Raw genomic sequence first — 21,423 nt, forward strand, 5'->3', positions numbered from 1 at the left:
ATATATTAACATTTGATGCAGAGGGAGGCAAAGAAATATCTGGCATGAGACATCATCTTTTGACTCCGAGGATGTCCCTCTAGAAAATGAGCATGAGGCTTGGGCAGATTGCTGTGGCGTTAGCTGGAAAAGGAGAAGTCCAAGAGAAATATCTGCAGAGAAGATCCTGGCAGGCAAGGGGCTGGCTGAAGTTAGACTGGTAGCTGGAGCAGGTGCAGGTGCTCAAAGCCACAGGCTGTGAGCAGCAGTAGTTTATACAGAAGAAAAAAATGCCTAGTGGAGTAAAATATATTTTAGCCATCAGGATGATCAAAAAGTAGATTTTGCTGATTCCTTAGAATTATCAATAAATAACTATAAATTAAAAACCAAGATCATCTTCACTGAGTTACACTGTCCTGTCCCACTACTGTTTCTTGTCCTCTCTGATACCTGCAGCTCTACCAGCATTGTGCAAACACAAATGTTTCCTCAGCCGTGCTGGCATGCATGGCACTGGTTTTCTGTGCTGTTTTCTACTTCAAATCTCTGCTAATTTTCTCACCTCTCTCACCCTGTCATGTTTTCATTAACATGAGATTATTTTTGCTTTGCTTTCCTTCAGTCTTCATACTGGATTTCATTGTAATTTATTTACTGACCTTTTTTCTACTCTTAATGGTTTTGTTATTGACTGCATGATACCATAAGAGACTAAACACCTCTGTTTATAAGAGCTGCCCCTCAGGATTTTTCAGCCATTCTTTTATATCCTGCACTGAAATTCTGTATTTTTGAGATCATTCCTAGACCCTGGAAAATGGTGAAAAACTCATTTATTGATTCCAGAGGGACAGGTCTGATCACTAAAATTAATGAGACTTTAAGGTCAACATTTTCACAGCTCTAGCATACTTCAATACCAATCCTCCTTGTGCATCTGAGGATACAATCCAAACCACAAGTCAGTAAACAATTAATTGACCTGTTTTTTTCAGAGGATATATCAGTTAGTACGCAATGTACTGTAGGCAGCATGAGGCAGAATTGAAGTCTCATATTTTTAATGCTTTGTATATTTATAGGTACTGAACTCTGAAGAAAAATGGTGTCATCATCATTGTACATTCCTGTCAAAAACACAAGTCAGAGAATTTCACTGCACCAACTCAGTTAAAGCACATGTCAGAGAAGTGTAAAGAGTTAATGATCCTCACATTTAAGATACACTCTGTATTTACAATCTGGATTTCACTTAAGCCCCTCACTATAGGCTCTATAAATTTCTCTTTTCAACTGTATAAACCTCTGCTCACTTCTCTCAGCACAAGTACTTAGAGACCGTGACCAGATACTGAAAGCCATAAACTCTGTGAATTTTGCAATATTTTGTGAGATGCCTCAGTGTTCCTTTCATTCGCTTTTTCTTTTTTTAACTATAAATAGAGCCTTCTTTCTGCAACCAGTCTCCAAAGGTCACCTTACAATGTTTTGCTATTCCCCATATTAAGCAGCAATGCTTTTCAGCTGACATTCCAACTTCAAGTCATGCATGTGAGCATGATGTGAGCTTGCTTCAGACCTCAGTGAGAGAGGGCTGCAAACAAGACTGCTGTATAATTGCTGAGAAAAATAACATCCATTGTCAAAAGGGACACTTAATCAAACAAAATTTAGCTGTATGAATACAAGTGTCTCCAAATATTTGGTTCATGCTAAAAATATAGCACATTTATTAAAAATATATATTTATAAACATTGGTATGAACAGACACAGATGTTAAGCAAATGAGAAAGGAAAAATAACCATGTAATGTATTTCTCCCAACATTTTATCAGGTTTAGGCAGAGCTTGCTCAACAGAATTGTTTTTTTTCATGATTGCACCATATGTTCATTCTAAATAAAAAGCTTGTCAGATTCAATGTAAGTAAAAGCAAAAACCAAGAGAAAAAACCATTTGACCTAACAGACACGTGATCTGTGCTATGAAGCTATCTTTGAGTTCAATCTTTGCGGCTATACAGGATACATTTCTAATTATATATAGGTTACAGTTTCATTCTTTTCCTTTCTTTTTTTTTCCTTTTTTTTTTTTTGTTTTTATTTTGTTTTTAACTGTGTTAAAACAACATATCCCTGGTGGATCTCTTCAGAGCTACAACTTAAGTAACTGCAGTCATTCTCCCCCAAACTGAAAACCAAACCAAAAGGGAGAGGGCAGGAGAGAAGAGTTAAGCTTATTACTGTGTGAAAAAGTCTTGTTAAATTAATTGTGCTTCAGTCTTCGCTGCCTTCAGGCAGTGCTTTTATGATGTGTTAATATAATACAGAGTCAATTCTGATTAAAGAACTTGTCAATAGTCAGCAGTGTTTGTTGTCACTCTTAATGGCTGTTTTATCTGGTCTAGTTGCATGCCTTCTAGTTTACAACGTTGTATAAATATACACAAAAATGATCACAATGAGGTTCAGAATTGTCCCAATAATTCCAAGCATTGCCAAGATGGTTTCTTCTTTGCTTTCCTTTTCTTGACTGCCTTTATCTTCTTCATTTCCACTGGTGATTACCATCTTGGTGGCCAGTTTCTTTATCCTCCCCTTCAGAACAACCTAGATTTAAGAACAAAAATATCAAAATGGATTATTAGTTGGAGTATAGAAACTCATATTAATAGTGGAGCCAATGGCAGAATTTTTGCCGCATAACACATTTTATTAAGAAGGCACTTGAAAAGTATTAGTATTTCTATTAGCTGTTCAGTAAATAATTAAAATTATAGTTCAGCTATTCTGTGGTTTACTTATAACCCTCTGCTTACGTGCCAGCAATCACTCCTAGGACACATAACTCAGCTGCTATGTCATTATTAAACTGGTCAGAAATGTACCATGAGATGTGACTCCTCCAGCATCAGTGGGGACTTTGCCTGCCCTGGGACTGCAGGAGACCATCTTGCCATAGGCAGAAGACCCCACATTTACACTTCAGTGCCAATAAGTGAGTGAGGGAAATAAAATTGGGAAGACCTTGCTTCTTTTTTACTAGGAAAAAAAATCATTAAAGAGAAAGGCATTTTGTCTCCCGATGAGAAGGAAGACAGCAGTGACTTCTTAATAAATAATTCAAAATAAAAGCAAAACCAAAATAACATCCATCTTGGCTTTTATTTTCCTCGTTCTTAATGTATGATGAAAAGTTACTTGCAGTGCAGTGAGCTGAAATGTATCGATCTGCCTGCAGGGAGAATACAGCCATTTCCCAAGCAACAGCCCCAGCCTAAATAAAGAAGATTCCTCAAATGTGGGACGAGCTCTGAATCCCAGCACAGCTAAAGCCACGAACAAAGAAGCTTCCTTGGTCTTCCCACCATCTGATTGTTCAAATTAGAAATGGATAAATAATTATCTGTGTTTATCTAACACTGCACATTTTAATCACATGGGCAAACCAGAGTGTCCCAGAAAACTGAAAAAGATTGGCTGGTCTCCCAGTGCCAAGTGATCTGCCAAGATCTGGGTTCAGGCAAAGCCCTGCTGCTGTCTTCCAAGATACAAACCATATCCCACCCCATTTCTGCAGCAGAAAGCAATAGTAGGATGAAAAAAAAAAAAAAATATTCCCCAACAGCTCCTGCCTAAAAGAGGGATTTGATTTGGTCTTTTAGTGGACCCTCATTCCTTCCTCCACTAAGTCACAGAGCAAAACCAGTACCTCCCTGGCAGTCCATATATTCAGGGGGGTGAGGGCTTCCCAAAAACTGCCCACCAGCTCTGTGGGCACCTGCCCTCCAGCAGGAATCATTAGAGGAGAGTCCTGACCTGCAGCACATCTGAGCTGCTCCTGCACTGCACAGCCACAGAGCCGCAGCCAGAGCACTGAAAGGATGGAAAGGACTGGGGGAGGCAAGGAAATCCTGCAATGGAGAGACTGAGAGGAAGAACTGAGGATCCAGACAAAACAACCTGTATTTTTGTCACATCTGCAAGTTGTTCCTATATAGGACAGAGAGTAACTGCTTGCAACTTCCTAGAAGTGTTTGATTCCCAGCAGGTACAAATGATTAGTGGCACATAAGGCAGAAGTCGGGCTCTGCAGAGGCCTTTGTACTTACACTTGCATTAGCATTTGTGTTTTGTCTTTTTTTAACCAGTGGATCAGAGGAAAAAAATAAGAAGGGAGTCAGAAACCTGAGAGTACCCACAGCAGACAGCAGTCAGCAGGACCAGGGGCCACCAAGGAGAAGGGCATCAAACATAAGGGCATCAAACATCAGAGCATCGAACATCAGAGCATGATCATCCAGAAGGTCTTTGGATAACCTGCCCCAGGAAAGCAAAACTCCACAGGCACCAGGTACCTCACAGAGATATGGCTCCAGCCCTCAGAACCTGTGTCCCCAGAGCTCCTTCAGCCACAGCCAGCTCCAACTCTTCCTGCAGGATCTACCTCTTCCAGCAGAAGAAGGGTTTTGTCGTATTTGACCCAGATGGTGTCCAGAGGAGGGTTTGGCTGCACCTGGTGCATGTCCTCCCTATCTTGTAAATTCTCACTGAACAGCCAGTGGTATCTTAATAAGCAACTTGTCTCTGGGAAATCACAGGAGAGTTCCTACCAAAGCTATTTACACGGACGTCACATCCACTCCATGTGGCATCAGACCACAAACCCACATCCCAGGCTATGACATGCAGCCATTACTTCACCCACAGAGCCATGAGTCATTTGGATATTCTGTGCTTTTCCCCTTCAGTGACTGGAAGGTTTTCCCTCTGGCCAACTGTTTGCATTTCACTGTTTATTTGAGAAATCAAGTAGGATTACAAATATAGTCTGATAAAATTCCAGGCCTAGAATGCAAGGATTTGAGGAGAGAGTGAAGTTTTTTCTGGCTGGTTCCCACAAGAGCTGAACACTATTAATTCAGCACGCTGGTTCCCACAGAAATATCCCAAGCATCTTGTGGGTCAAGCCTTTCTGGCTTGAAAAAAGCCAAGGAAGGTACAATTTGACTCTGCATCCTGTGCTTTGGGCAGCTTCCCATTCACACCAAAAAACCCACAGAGAGTGGTGCACAGCTGGGGGGGGCTTTGCTTACAGCCACTGGCACTCTTAACTTTGGTACAGTGACCCTGCACCACATGTGCTAGGAAATCCTGACTCCAGGATTAATGTGAACAGAGGCAGTATGGGGGCTCACACAGCATCTGATCTCCTGTTATTAACATTCCCATTCTTTTCTTAATAAACTGTGCAGCACGAAGTCAATATCAAATTCTCTCCTGCAGAATGCTAGATCCTAAAATTAACATCAGTCTAAAAAGTAGCTAAATAATTCACAAACGAAGGAGACATATCAAAGGCTATTAGATATAAAGACAAAGCCTCTGGCTTAGCAAATCCTTGAGCTGTGAATTTTTTGTAAGCTAAGAAATTATTCTGGGGAAGTATCACCACATCTTTGCCTTATTATTAAAGTTTCTCCTAGGCACCCATTACTGGCTAATGAGAACGGCAGAGGTCTTCAGGCTGCACAGTCTCTGATCTGAGGCTGTGCAATGACATTTTTCCTCTTTGCAAGTTATGCTTATTAGCAAGGGGGTAGTGGGTGGTTTCAGTTCAGGTGACATGAATTAGACTGCCAGTTTATTTCTGTCCCACTAAGGGGCCTTAACTGAGGGAGAAGTCCTCAGTGAGATGCAACAAAATATGCATAGAGAAGCTGGTGGCTGGGACATGATGAACAACAAGGGGGCATCAGCAGTTGAGACTTTACACACGGGCTGATGCACAGTGTGATTTGGAGTTGGAGGTCGTCTCTATGTGCCCATGTGCTGTATTCGGCTCATGCTATGCTGCAGCCTGGGACTGCATAAACTGCATCGGATGAAACTACACCCAAAAAAGTGCTTTCAACCCATGGCAGTAGGGATCCAGACAAAAGCTGTTGTGAAGTAAAACCCCCAGAAAACACATCGTGTGGACACTGGCAGCACAGGTTTCCTTGGAGGGATTGCTCCAGTGGCTCTGCACTGCTGTTTTATACATCGCCTCAGCTACAGGAGGCAGCACACAATGGCTTGGTATTGAGAGGAGTTTAACATTCAAACAGGACATGACTGGGACCAAACACAATTATATTAGTACTTTGCCAAATATAGCACTGTTGAAATCAAGGTAAGCGTTGACTTTGTACAGTGAGGAGACCAGAATCAAAATTACTTCTCCCTATGTAAGGACTGACCTTGGGAGAAGAATAGCACTCTCCTAATGGCAGACTCAAGCCTTTAACCTTCACAGGTCTCATGCTCAGAGTGGTGTTTTTGCTGGCTGAGCTTTGTGGGTGTGTTTTGCTACTGGGGAAATACTTGCTGTCAGTTTTAGTATAATTACCCCAATTAAGAAAATAGAAAAGTCATCTGGCTTTCTGGGTACCTTTTCTCAGTCTTTATTATTCCCTTCTAGAAATGGATTTCATTTATTTGACATTATTTAATATTTTTATGATTCTTAGGACACATTTTCCCTTTTATATTTTTCTGGTGGTGCTTCATTCTTGATAGAAACATTCCTTTTCCTTACCCAGAACCATGGCTAGAACTGCTCAGACAGGAGGGCTAGAGAACACTAAATTTACTATTTCTTTTAATAACTATCCTTCTTATTTAATTACTACCTCATTAGGAAAGCACTTTCCTACCACATCAAAATTAATGTCTTTCCTACTTCATTTTGTGAGATTCATCATTAACCCAACATCAGCCTTTGTACAGGTACGTATTCCAAAAAGCTATCCATTAAAAGATAAATATTCTGTGTATTCTGCACTGCACTTGTGAGACAAGGACAGTTCAGTGGTTAGGACACTCCTTGCACTATTCATCTCCTTGCACTTCTGTTGATTTAATTCCTTATATCTACAGGAAATCCACTTATATTCTCTCTACCTCAGTTTTTCTTTTGTGGGATTCTTTGAAGAATGGGTTATTGAGCTTACAGCAGAAAATGGTCCATAACAAAAGTGGGGCCTCGCAAATATTTCCAAAACAGGAACACACTAACATGAAAAGTTTTATATCCAGCTGTGCTATGAAATACAAGCACTACCATCTCCCCAAAACTGGGGAACATGCTGCACATCACTGCTATTGCGAACAATCCAATGAACCAGGAAAAGCAATCCTAGCAAAGATCTTTTTGCATCTCTTCACTCAGTATGACTGATCTAAAGGTGATGGCTTGATGGCAGGGCTTTGGAAAAGGCAGCAGCAAGTGCATGTTTGAGAATTTACTGCAGTATCAAAGGTACAAAGCACATCCCTCACAAAGCACCTGCCCTGACATATCTGACAGTTTTTGAATATGCTGGCACCTTGACTTGATCTTGAAAAAGTTTTGTAATATTAAATCATTCCTCCTCTCTGTCATTATTTATGAGCTCCCCAAAGAGGCTGCAAGTGGAGGGCTCAGCCAGCAGAATCTGAGCTCCTGGGAACTCAGAGAAGAGGAGGATCATCCAGGCTCTCCTGGAGGCCCTCAGTGCTCCTCCTGATCAGCCCTGTGCTGTCATGTATTATCTGGCACCCTGAAAAACAAGAGTGGAAACATCTGAAAACCTCCCAGGGTCGGATGCTCAGCTGGTACAAAGCAGTCTTCCTCCCCCAGTTCAGCTCAGCCACCTCCATTTACATCAGTTGAGGATATGGCTCCTTGTTTTTAATCTGCCTTGAATATCAGTGAGCACAAATTTTGTATTCTTAATCCATAATCACAGACAATCACCAGCCAAATTGTTTTGATATTTAAACTTGTTTACAGTCCCCAGGCTATTAGTTGTGATGACACATTAAGAGATAAGAGAGCTTTAATTTTCTGAGGATAGTTCCACCCTCTGGGGATAAGAAACACGCAGCGGAAACTTGTTTTGATTAGCAAACTGAAGAGGGCACAGAAATCATACACGGTGGAGTGTGAGTGCAGATGCTGCTGGAGCTGACACCTTCCCTTATCTCACAAACAAGTGCTCGAATTACCAAACAGGAAGGAGAGGCTCCTCGAGGATTTAACCTCACTTGAACATCACAGCCAAAATCAGTTTTGTTCCTTTCCTCCTAGTAACTACTTAAAACCTCTTTTTCCTCCAAGGGCAAACTTGGGAAGTTGGGTGCTTTGCTTAATCCTGGACAGCCCCCAAGCAAGATGCTGAGCAGGGCATTAAGTGCTGCTGCTTGTGATGTATGGGAGGAAGGCATGCTTGGCACACACATTTGTGCTTGTTTGCTGTTCTTTTTCTAGGGATTACTTTGCCACATTCTCACTTCTGTGACGACTTTTTATCTGCTCTTGATCCTTGTGCTGTTTTGACTGGACAGTCCTCTCCTAAACTCCAGTAACACAGGGTGCTGTCAGCTATCAGTCAAGATCCTGCTCAGAGAAGCACTGGTAGGTACAGGGAACCACCTCTGCATTTCTTCTTAGAGTTGGATTTCAGGGAACTGAAAGACACCATGTAAATGCAAGATGAGGCCAAGAGAAGCTCTGGGGTTATAAGAAGCTTGACTAAAAGCTTATCCAGACACAGCAGTGTGCACAGGCACTGTACAATATGTATGAATAACAGAGCAATCAAAATGGAATGAGCAGAAATTAATAAACAGTAGAAATCAGTATACCCAAGAGAAACAGACCTGCCATAAGAGACGGGAGAGGGGAAACAAGGAAAGGTGCCTATGGGGAGGTCTTTCATTAGAGAAAAAAAGATCAGAAGGAACAGGAATGTGAGCCAGGTTCAATAAGACTCCTCAGCAGTGAGCAGAGAGACCAGTGCCTAAAGCGAAGGGATATCTCAGCGGAGAGAGGACACAAGCATTTATGTAGTCCTCAAGCAGGAAAATAAACCCACATCACACTGCTGCTATGCTGCAGGTTTTAGTCAGTGGGAAATACTTGCTATTTATAGCACTACAGTCAGGATATTTCCAAAGGTCTCAGCAATGTGAGACCCCCTCTAGAATAAAGGGAAGCACTCAGCAGCAAAGAGGTTACTCGGAGAGGGCAGAATTTTAATAAGTAATGTATTACAGGGCTCATCCTGCTCTTCACCTTGGGCCTGATCCAGTTTGTTCTGGCAGCAGTTTTTTTCCCCCAGGCAGCTTAGAGCTCAGGAGAGGAAAAGGACTTGCAGCCAGTTTTACAGTCCTTCTTTCTATTCATTTATGTCTCTGGGACTACACACAGCCGTGATATACTCAGGATACCTAAGCTCAATTGTAAAGAAATCAAATATTTTCCATACAAATATCCTTATCTTAGAAACAAAGCTATAATCCATAGCAGAACAATGATCCTCAAGCACCAGGCTGTTAGTACTGTGCAGGCAGTGCCATCCCCAGACTCACTGACAGCCTTTGGTTCCTCCACCTACAGCAAGGCTTCCCACGTCAGGATTCATAATGCTTCACGAGTCCCAGTTTCCTGGATTGTGGAAGAAACAAACCTGACCAAAGGGAGAGCAAATTACCCTTTAACCCACAATCCCTTCCCTTTTGGTATGAGATGCACTATGAAGAATGAATTGTTACAGATCAAAATTAACAGTTTATATAAAACACAACTGGAGGAAGCATTTATGATTAAAAATCCAAATTTAACAAGTCCAGAGGTTACCAATTTTCTGGTTCAGCCTGAAAAGTGGTGAAAATTCAGTGTGCTTCTGTTTGGTCTAGACTGGCCTATTTTGTGTTCACAACCCATTTTCCTGACACAAAGCACTTTGCTTGGTTGCCCAGTGCTAATGCTTAGAAGCAGAAGTATTTGACTCAGTGGTACTGTTGCACACACTTGCCATTTTCCTCCTTTTAAATACTCATTATTTCTTTTCAGACCTTTAGATTTCCACAGCAATACTTGTGCAAGTATTGCTCAGTTTTATTAGAAAAAGTCAGGTGGTCCAACTTCTGCTTCTGTTTGTTGCTCACACAGAGGAAAATTAAATCCTGGCTTCTTGGAAGTTAGTGACAATACTCTCTCACATTTGCTGAAATCAGAGTTCGTGGGCTGCCTTTCACTTTAGGAGACAACAAGAAAGTCTTTAAGCTGAATAAATAGAAATATTGGCTGAATAAATTAAAAGCAAGGAACAACTTTATCCCGGGAGTAGTCAGTAGTTAAATTAGTGCACGGATGCAGCTATTTTTTAATAGCATCTTATTCTTTGATTTTGGTACCCAATATTGTTTGCTTTCTGTTTTGGTATTTTGCAATCTTCAGTGAACTTGTCACTACAGTGTCCTCTAGCAATGATGTCAAAAGATAATTAAGGGATTCTGAAAAAATATCCTCTTATTATTTGAATTTATTTTTCACTCCTCATTAGGCAATTTGGGACAAAATGAGTAATTGACTTTTATTCTTCAGGCCACCTAGAATGTTGTAAGTCTCTTACCATATCCCTGTAGCCATCTTTTTTCAAGATTGACAAATCCCAGTCTGTCTGGTGGTACCCTTGTACAGTGGCTATTCCATGCATTTGGTTACTTTTCTTGCCTTTCTCTCTGGGTTTTCTGTTAATATGAAGGAGTTTTAAGCTGCAGATGATGAAAGCTTTCTGAACTTCAGGTATTAATGTCCAGCCTGTCAATTGAAGCTGTATTGTGATTACTCCAAAGATTTTGTCATTTACACATATCAAGGTTGGCAGAAAGGACAATTTTCTAGGAAAGGAAAGGGAAAGGGAAATGGAAAGGGAAAGGGAAAGGGAAAGGGTAAGGAAAAGGGAAAGGGAAAGGGAAAGGGAAAGGAAAAGGAAAAGGAAAAGGAAAAGGAAAAGGGAACGGGAACTAACACTTCTCCCTACCACACACCAGAAATAATGATAAAGATTTGAAGCTTAAAGCCAGAGATCTCTCTTCCAGACTTTTGCTCATCTTTCCTGAGGTTAACAAAGCAGAACAATAAAAATCTATCGTGAGCACATCTGGATGCTGAAAAATTCAGATATAAAAAAATAAATAAACAAAACAACAAATAAATCTGTAGAAGTCCTCAAATTTGCAATTTTTCCTGATAAATGAAATATTAGCTGAAAAAGCTTTGTGAAAGAATGAGATGATAAAGTATCACTATAATTTCAGAACTATTTTTCTATTTCAAGGGCATCTCCAGGCTTCTCTTTTAGGAGCAAAAATACATTGAAGCCCTGTATAAGGAAAAATTGCAATATCCAAGTCTCAGAGAAAGACAGGTCTCCGTTATTTGCCAGAAGGCACATAACCTCTGTCATAAGCAATTTGAAGATCTGCCCTCACCACTGCATGTTGGAATGGAAACTGAGCTGCTTCAAAGGCATTTAAGAAATATTAAGAGAAGGGAAAGTGACATAAATTTATATTAATTTGTTGCTATATAATATCTCCAAGTTCAGCCAAGGCCAGAAGATAATTTGGCCTGTAATGGATCAAACTACCTTCAGCTGAGATGTGACCCCTCCTTACAAAACAAATGCACACCAGAAGAGCATTCAGAAGCCTGGGGGATATAGAAGTAGAGTCTCTCTAGGAAAGATCTTTTAGTGTGTAGGTAAAACAACAATCTATAAAGTCTAAAATCTCCACTTTTACTTCCATCTATATCTTTATTCCAAAATTAATTATTAATTATGGGTACTTTAAGGGACACTACAAATAAATCTAACCAACTGACACTTTCCGATATAGGAGAGTTGTGTTCAGGGTTTTTTTGAATAATTTTTAAATTATAACTACTTTGTTTGAAATTATAGTTACTGACCATTTGTCTCAAGAAAAATAATTTTTTTTCAAAAAAAAACACCTAGTTTTAATGTATATAGGAATGATACTGGTAAACCATTTTTTAATCCATATAAAAACCTGACAACTGTTTCTGAGAAATACTCAAATATCTTTACTTTGAAGCAAGGACTGTATTTTCAATTTCACTGTGGCTGAGATGGTTTGATATAAGTGCTGAAGAAGGTTTTGTGTGTCTGAAAACAGGTTTATTTTTAAGTGATAGGTTTTTTAGAAGAAATTACTTATCTTGTAATTTCTTTTCCCGTTTAATTACTCTCCGAGCTCAGTGCATCCTTGCAGCACTCCGATAGGTTGAAATGGCGTTGATAGTTTTCCATAAGAAAATCTGAACAGCAGGTTTTAATTTTGCTTTTAAAAATAAATTCTTTGGTTTTTTTTTTTTTCATTAATTTACAAAGACCATTCAAAAATGGCACAATTAAAGGTAATCCAGAAATAATTCAGCCTCCATCTGTTCATGCATTATCAGGTAGGCTTTAGAAAGCACTGAATTCCAGCTTCAGTCACAGCACCACACATTTCCCATAGAAGAGGGGAAAAAGAAAGCTTTTTCTTGTGGAATGTTTCAATTTTTTTTTTTTTTTTTTTTTTTTTTTTTCTGTGTCAGAATTTAAAGATGTCAGGAGAATCTCAGAAGAGGAACAGCAGTCTTTTGTCTGGAAGTGTGAGACGCTGCTCTAAGGAACAGGACAAGTTGCTCACACGGTGCTTTTCAAACCCGTTCCCCTGGTCTGTGTTTCTGGGAGCCTGCCTTGGGTCTGGGGGGTTGGAATATCTGAAAGTGGCAACTACTGGCCAGTAGTGTAGGGGAGGGTAATAGGAGCTGCAGGATGTGCTGTCAGGTCCTCTGAAAAATTTAATTTAGACACCCACAATTACAACTTGTAATCTTGCTCCTTTTTTGCCTTAGGTTATCAGCTGTACCAGGGAGCGATGATACTCAGAATTGCTATTAAGATGCTATAAATGGAAATTAGGCAGTGTTTGCACGTGGCAAGGACCCACACAGTGGAACACCCTGGAATGCCCCAGCGGGAAATAATTTTGCCTTCACAGCAGAGTCTGAACTATGCCTTGGAAAGAAAATCAAGTATTGAATTCACAAACTGAGTCATTTATTATGGCACCAAGCGAGACTCAGATCCTGCGCAAAAATAGCCTGTGACTGATGCACCTGTGCAAGGTGGGAAATTAATGGAGTAGAGGCAATTGTGCTTACAGCATTTCTAGCTTCAAGTGCTGAGCTGCGCGACCTCCATAATGTTCTTTTCACGTACTGTTTTGTGTGTAATTATTACCTGTATCCGTCCAAATTTAAAAATAGAGCGCTTCCCTATTGAATGCCTCTTTTAGGGTGCATTCGCAGCTGAATTTTAAAGGTTCCAATACCCTGCAACTCACACTGAAGGCTATTGGCACTGTCACAGCAACACCATCCAAATTCTGAAAATTTCAAAGCCTCTTTCAAAGCCCTGGGATGAGCACTCCAAAATGGAGGCAGCCAAAAATCCTTTGCCACTTGTAAAATATTAGATGTAATAAGATAAAATAGCAGATAATTTGAGGAAGAAGCTAGTATCTAAACCAAAGTTGTCAAAGTAGGGTAACACTCCAGGCAACCAACTCCCACGCCTTTTATCATCATCATTAGTCATTTATATTGCAGCAGCATGCAGCAACCCCTGCTGACGTCTGGGCTAGAAACCAGACACAGATAGTGAGAATGATACCTAGCCCAAGCAGCTTGCAAAATGACAACAGTATGAAGTATAAGACAGGGAGGGAGGAAGAACAGAAGGTTGAAGTGGGTTGCTGAAGGTCGATTTGCACAAACCTGGCACAGCCGGGAGAGTCAGGGCCTCGATCCATGGGAGCAGCTGCCCCTCTGGCTCATGCTCTGAGTGAGCATGGCATGGAAGAGACATGGCAGCTTGACTTGTGCAGGTCCCCTGCTCCTAGGGAAACAAGCTGGTTGTGCCAGGAGTAACACATTTGGGAAAACATAAGGGCAAGGTGACAATCTCCCCTTCAGGTCTTGGGGTACAGCTCTGTGGCAGAGCAGAGAACTGGGATTTGGGAGGGAAAAACACCACAACTAACTCACAAAATGCTCTGGCAAGGCCATTGGGACAGGAGTGAAGAAAAGAGCATGGGAAGAGCTGGTTTTCCTAACCCATTTGCACTGGTGCATTGCTATAGCAAGTGTTTGCTGTTGGGAGTTGTGGGTGCCACAGGCTGAGGTTGGAAGGGACCTCTGCAGGTCACCTGGTCCAACCCCCTGGTCAGGCACGATCACCTACAGCCAGTTGCCCAGGACTATATCTCGGCAGTCTTTCAATATCTCAAAGATGGACACTCCACAACCTCTCTGTGCCACCTGTTCCCCTGCTTGGTCACCCTCATGGTTATGTGCTTCCTGAGGTGCAGAGGTTTCCACGGGGTAGCAAAAGATTTCACCTTGCTTATGGAGCAGAGACTCTTGGATTCAGTTCTTTTTTTCTTATCACTTATTCTCTTTTAAAAGACACAACTTATGTGGCCACAGATCTGGAGAGATTATTTGCATATGTCTCCCAACTGTACAGTATGCCTAACAACCCAAATCTCTGTCTGCAGTGGGCACTCTACTATGTAAGGAACATCCTTTGATAGCTAATGCAGTGCAACGTACACATCATGTTGCCTCAAGGTCATGGTAAATTGTATCTCTTTATATGATGCATCATGACATACTCTAATGTAGTGCTAGTAATTTAAAACAGTGACCATATACAATGTGAATAAGACCAGGAACATAGCCACAAATTTCACTGACTTTTTGTATTAGAGGATTCACTAGCATATTGATGATTCTTCACAAGGATTTCAAGAAAAGAATGTATATTTTGCCACATTTTTCTTCAATGGACACCAAGTCATACTCCATTCACAAAACCTTGAGTAAAATTACTGCTAAAAAGAAATCTAATCTGGGTTTATGACCCCAGAACAGAGAGGCAAGTTTAATCCTGTTTCTTTTTTTTCACATATAATGGATTCATTAAAAACATTGCACGCAATAAAGAGGCTGCTAACAATAAATAAAATATTAATAGTATCTGAATTATGCAAAACTGGTCATTGGCAATGATTGTGTGTAGGTCCCAGAAGCCTTATAACACATAGGGAGTGCACTGAGTCCCACTGAACCAGTGTGATAAGTAAATACATATCAAGTTACCTGGAAACAGTAGATTAGATAATGTTTCTTTAAACTTTGTTTTCAAAATAAAGTGTTTATGTGTTATGAATTGTTGCCCAAGATGTTCTGCATGTTCACACAGACCTGGGTTTTATTCTAGCTACCATGCATGTCATACCATGCATATAGGACTGATGCTTTCTCTATTAAGATACTTTGCTCACATTTGTAAAGTATCCATTTGGCTTTACCTGTATTTTTAAAGCCAGGTGATCCTCTAGGGAGATTTTGATCAATTTCTTTCCCTTTCATGCTCTAAGGTGGCATCAAGGAGTGCTGGGATGAGCTTATTTGGAGAACTGACCATACTAGTGGAAAAAAATGCTTAAGGCCACAGATCATCTAAAAATCTATGGAAAATGGTAGCCCTTTTCTTCAGGTTCTGGTGACAAAAAGGACTTTCTTCAAGAAACAAAGCTGGGAAGTGAACACTAATCATGGCAAAGATATTCAGGTGTTTTCAGTTCATGACATCTGAAGAAATTCTAATAGGAAAAAAATAAGATTTAAAAAAACCCAACCACTTAGGCCAAAATTCTTCAAAAGCTGTTTGAAGGCTGAACTGAATATTAATTCAGGTTAACCTGAAAATGCTGATCAAAATCATTCATACTCTAAAAGAAGGTTTAGATTTTCTTCACTTTGTAGGAAAGAAATGGAAGGCTGCTTGATGGACAAAAGTCAGTGCTGCTCCAAATCTGGACTGAGAAATGGCACCTTCTAATGAATACTCACAGGCACTGGTAAACATAATTAACCTATTCCAGGATACCATAGTATTTTCAGATATTATGATTTTAAGGCCTATCTATAATGTAGATTAAACAGGCAGTCATACTGATAAACATTAGATGTGTAAGAAAAAAGACTACATGACTGAAAAATTGAATGTGCAAAGTGCTTTAAAAATACAGTGTCTCTCTACCACCCATTCAGAAAACCTGAGCCAGAGGAAGATTAAAAATTTAATTTAAATTCATGAAGCTGCCCAGTGCTGCAGAGCACCAAACCCTTTTTCTCAGTTTTCAGATCAGCATCCTGTTCTTTGGACCACATTTTGTCTCTGCACCCTTTGGTTTAAACTGATGCAGTTCATCTTCAGTTTATGCTGGTTGAAGAGTTGCAGCATAAGCTTTTTAGGAAGTCACTTTGCAGCACCAACAATTTAATTCAGCTTAACAGAAACATAGAAATAGAAACAGTAAAATGTCTTTTGACCTTTGCTGTTGCTACAATCAAACCCATGCAACAAAGAGAGTAGAGAGGAAATGTTGGACATACTCTCAAGATGAAAAAAAATGTTTGGGCATGTAACACAGTAGACTGGAGAAAACATTCAAGAACATCGTGCTGAGAATATTATTTCTGTAAGGCTGAAAGGGTCAGTGTCATCTTAGATTATGCACTGTACAAGTGCCAACCATAGAAAAAAACCCACCCACAGGCCCTACACTCTTGGGCAGAAGGTCACTAAACAATAGCAATTGATCTGTGGCTCTAGAGACTCCAAGGAGGGGCACAAAAAAAACCACCAAATAAAATGTGCAGGTTTCTTTTTGTTAATACACCAACTACTTTGCTAAAGATTATTAATAAAGCCTTAATAATGACACTGTCCTGTCAATCCAGGGTTAATCGATGGCAATGACGAATGAAAATAAATTAACACAACTCATCAAAACATCCTTAAACAAAATTCCTCTCTATTTCCTCCTGATACAAAAACAACACTCCAAAGATTGCTCTTTGTTTGAAGTAATTTTTCTCCAAAGAATTCCCAGCTGGCTAATTGCTTTCAAACAAACCTGTCTAGCTTAAGAACTCAAGCTAAGTCCTACTTTGCCTGTCCTATCAGTCCTTAGCTCCACCCAAACTTCACTGACACAGGTGGCACATCCAACCCTTGCACTCCTCGCAGGGATTTTGTGTCACCCTCTAAACCACTTTCTTTTAAGCTGACACCAAAAGCCATGTTGTGCATGCCATGGGTCCAAGGGGAGACAGTTTTTGTCACCCAGTGAATTTTTGTGTTGAGTATGGCATGGGCATTGCCTCAGCCAGACCACAGACCTGGCTCTGCATCTCCGTTAGCCTTTCAAGCTGCTGTCTGAGATTTGAACCATACTTCTCATTTCCTTGGAACTCCAGGTGTCAAGCACACTCCCATAATTCACACAGAAACTTGGCACAGTGACTGGTGACTGAAGTGCAGCCAGCTCTGGAGTGAAGCACAGGCAGTTACAAATGACACAGCCATGCCAAATGGTCCAGAGGAGAGGAAGGGATGTAGATTTTTTTCCTGAAGAGAAAGAGTATGGCAAATTTATACTGGGAAATATCTTATTCCATGAATCAAGAGATGCAACCTTCTTTGCCAAAAACTTGGGAGCCTAAAAACTCATAACTCTATATTACTGCAGCAATTATATTAGCTTTCCTGTACTTTAAAAGCTTGAGAAAAAAAAATGTAATGTTTCTGGCTTTGCTTTTTAAATAGAAAGTGAGAGTTACACTAGACAAATTCCAATTTAAACTCTCAGCAGGGCTGACAGTGGTATTGAAGAAGAATGCTTTTCACAGTACTAGCTTGTGGACTGATTTTAATAATGGACATTTTCTTTCTATAGATCCAATATTTACACTCTTGTTATTTTAAAACATGTCTGGGGACACATAAATCTGCCTGTATCATAATTACACTTACCTACATTTCATGCCTGTAATCAGACTAGGACCTATGGCAGAAGCCATAGGAATGTTGGGCAATCTATTCTGCATGGATAAGAAAGACTTCAGGTATTTTTCCAAAGGGATAACCTATTTTATGGATAATAAATTAACTTTGTCAATTTTTTTTGGAAGCTAAGGGTTTGTCAGGAGAATTTTTTGGCTTATTTCTGAAAGTAAACATTCAAAGGACTCCTGAGTCTTTTTTTTCTTGAGCTCTTGTGTCTCTTTCTTCCAGTTGCTCCCAAAATCTGGTTCCTTTCTCCAGTCCTTGCTTCTCTGGAGCTTGCAGCACTGTTTGGCAAGGGTGGAAAGGAAGACAGATGCAGGCTGGTCGAGTCCTTCCAAGAGAAAGCTTAGGGTCGTACAGCTCATAGCTCCACTGAAACCCCCAGAAATAATCCAAGAGTCAGGCTTTTTATGGAAACCCACTGGCAGTGTTTTACTTTTAGTACCGCTGCTTCTTGAACTACAAATGTCAGAAGCGTATCTGTAGTGATGTGCTGCTGCAGGCTGGCTTTGGGAAACCCTTCATAAAAATCTGTCAGTGAGGCTGGGTGAGTCCCCTCCTCTTCTGAAGTCATCCATTCTGGCCACAGCTACACTCTGCATTGTCCCTGGGGCTAAGGTAAACATTACTGAGGAGAAAATGCGCATGACTTACAAATCCACAGCACTTCACCACATGCAGATATTTGCAAATATTTTAGAACAGAATAGCTTTCTCATAGGTTCCTGCACGTACACCACGCTTAACCAACACATGCCACCTTCTGAACACTGCACAACCAGTTAAGAACAAACTCTCCTACACTGCACTTGTAATTTCAGTTTTGGTGGATGCTGTTGCCTATCACAGGAAGGATGCTTGAGTGGCCAGAGCACCAGGTGGGGAGTGAGGAGTCAGGGCCTTTGGGGTTCTAAGGGCACCTTCATGAATGCAGGGACACCCTTTGCAGTCGGGGAAGCTGATCAGCATGAACAATTCTGGCTCTGAGGAACTGTGTCTTTGCCCTCCCTTCCTAATAGCACTCTCTCCCCAGTCATATGCTGTCGGGACAATGCTGTGCAGAGCTACTAAACATTTTATTAAAGAACATGATTGCCATCTTGTCAAAGCAATGTATGGGCTGCCTCTTCCTCACTGTTGCCAGGTGGTAATTGCCAAGCAGGAAAACAGGGATTTGCAAAAATGACTGTGCTATATAGATGGCACATTGCCCTTTCTTGAAAGCCATAATCCCTCTGTTAGCACAAATCTCTGCTGTCTTCCTTCTGTTTTCTCATTCCTGACTTCTTGTAAATGCTAATTTTGATTTGTTTCTTATGTCATTTTGCTGTCAAAACTGTAAACACTAGAATATCACTAGGCATCACATCAAAGGAAGATTTACAGATAATTGGTCTTCACTGTTTTTTAACATTTTACCTTTTTTTTTTAACAGCACAATAAACAAGATATTTAAAACTTTGCAAACAAGGCTTATAAATTCATCCTATTCCAACTTTTCCAGCTTGCAGTCATTTATAATTGACACCAGCTCTTTCTCTGCTACAGTGACAGGACTGCTGCACACAAAACTGTGCCTGAGGTAGCTGCCACCTAGCCAGGTGGGAGCAGAAGTCTCCTAGAAAATAAAAGATCTGCATCCCCATGAGGAACAGCTACCTGAAACCACAGCCACAGTCCTGCTACCCCCTTGAGATGCACTGTGAAGCCCATGCCCTGCCACCTCTCCCCTGCCTGTTGCTTAATCCAGCTAGATCAATGCCAGCTGGGTACATTTATAAACATTGTTTAGTGCAAGTGTAAACAAAGACCTAAAATGGAGTTGTGCTGTCATTTTACAAGGAGAAAGAAGAAATCAGCTCCTTTCAGTATCAATTATTCTCATGCAGTTTTGTGGCTGACAAACAGGCTGCTTGAAAGAAACTAAACAAGAGGTGTGCTAAATCTTGGAGATGCCCAGCTGTGGAGCAGCAGTTCACATACCAGTGGAGATGTATGTGCAAAGGCATTGTGCAGAGACACAGAGATATGCCCTGAACATTTGCTGAAGCCCCAAGTATATGGCAGATAAATATCTGAAAGAGGAAAGGAATGGAAATAAGTTCTAAATAAAGAAACATAGTGCAAAGCCAAGGTAGATTTGTGTTTTCTACCACAGAAACGTGTACCAGTGGTGAAGATGAAACAAGCCAGTGATTTGATCCAGCTCTGGAAGAAATCAGTGGCACAATTCTCACTGACCATCAGGTACTGGATTAGGCTTTGAAATCAAAAGTTGCCCAGATAAGCAAGAGTGGGAGAAAAAATATATACTTTGTAGTAACCTGGTCACCCAAATTGCTAGAGTATGTAGAGACTCTCTAGCCTTGTGTTAGTCCCTGAAAATGAGCCAACTAGTAAGTTATCAGTTCCAGTAACCTCAAAGAAGACCATGCAACCACGATGATTCACAAAAAGTCCCATTCTTTTGTCGATCCTAATCTTGCTTAGTAATAGCTTATAAGGAGAACAGCCCCTGCATCATGCTGCAGCATGGCTTTCTAGCTTAGGTAGTTAAGGAAAAGTACAGTTACACCCAGAGAGATATCTGTAAAGATCAGTGGCAAGTGATCCTCCCTGCAAAAGGCTTTAAAGATAAAGAAAGTATTAATCATTAATACCAAAAATCAACATAAAGATCCACATGTAATTCTAATAACTGGGACCAGTATGTAGTCAAGCAGACAGTGAAATTAGTTACTATCTTTTTGGCATTCTGTGTGCTTGCAGCATTAGTTATGGGAGTTGCATTCACTCAGAATTCAATTCTCTAGAAGAGCCTGTTTCGCTTATCATTTCTTCAATATCTACCCCTGTCAGACCCTGATCTCAACTGATATTAGCTGCAATCTATGTGATAAGCACAGAACAAAAAGGTTCCTAAATTTCAAGCACACCCTCTTCTAGGTAGGATTCACATTCTCGGATGAGCTTTTGCTGAGCCTTGCAGCTGTTCTGAGCTTCTGCAGCTCCTGCAGGTGCATCAGGGCCTAATCCTGCCCTGTGGCTCACAAAAGCAGCTCCTGCTGCTGCCTCCTGCCCGCAGCCAAGGACAGCACTGAGCTCTGCTTGGCTCACTGCTTTCCATTGTCCTTCAGGACCTGAACTGCACATGTACTGTAATAGATCCAAGAGGTTTTCTTTGAGCCCATGGTCCTGTGCAAGCATAAATCAATGTCTGTATTGAATTCTAGGTTATGTGAAAAGCATTGGCTTTGCATAACTGTGCTGTATCATCCAATCAGTAAGAGAGAAGCAGTAAGTCCAAATCCTGAGAGGGTTAAGCCAGTCAGACCACATCAATGAACACGGTCTAAAAGAGTAGGCATTGTTTGGCATGTATCTTAAGCTGTCAGGAAGAGCAGCCAGTGAGCAATGCAGCACTTGACCTGTCAGCATGATACAGATCATTTACATAGCTTTTTACAAACATTAACAGATTAATCCTCACCTTGGGACACACAAGCAAGGTTCAGTAGTCCTGACAAACAGATCTGGAAGCTGTCTCCCATAGTGATGGTAACCTGATTTCCAGGAGGATCAGCATCTTTACATCTTGTAAAAGCAAAGAGGATGGGACTTCATACCTCCAGAT

The 21,423-nt window shown here is 40.7% G+C and overlaps 1 protein-coding gene across 6 annotated transcripts in view; it reads right to left on the reverse strand.

Annotated features, from left to right (window-relative positions):
* Positions 1–2,050: 2,050 nt before the first annotated feature.
* TUNAR (TCL1 upstream neural differentiation-associated RNA) overlaps positions 2,051–21,423 on the reverse strand; it is a 160,236-nt gene continuing 140,863 nt past the window's right edge. For 5 of the 6 annotated variants that reach the window (XM_068192496.1, XM_068192500.1, XM_068192494.1 and 2 more), the window contains one exon: positions 2,051–2,592. In XM_068192496.1, coding sequence (XP_068048597.1) covers positions 2,407–2,592 — 186 coding nt within the window. In that variant the 3' untranslated portion in view covers positions 2,051–2,406. Of the gene's footprint in view, positions 2,593–13,645; positions 13,878–21,423 lie in introns of all 6 variants that reach the window. The other variant, XM_068192499.1, reaches the window with a different exon arrangement.

The sequence above is a fragment of the Anomalospiza imberbis genome, chromosome 6 (assembly GCF_031753505.1).
Source record: "Anomalospiza imberbis isolate Cuckoo-Finch-1a 21T00152 chromosome 6, ASM3175350v1, whole genome shotgun sequence".
Lineage (NCBI taxonomy): Eukaryota > Metazoa > Chordata > Aves > Passeriformes > Viduidae > Anomalospiza > Anomalospiza imberbis.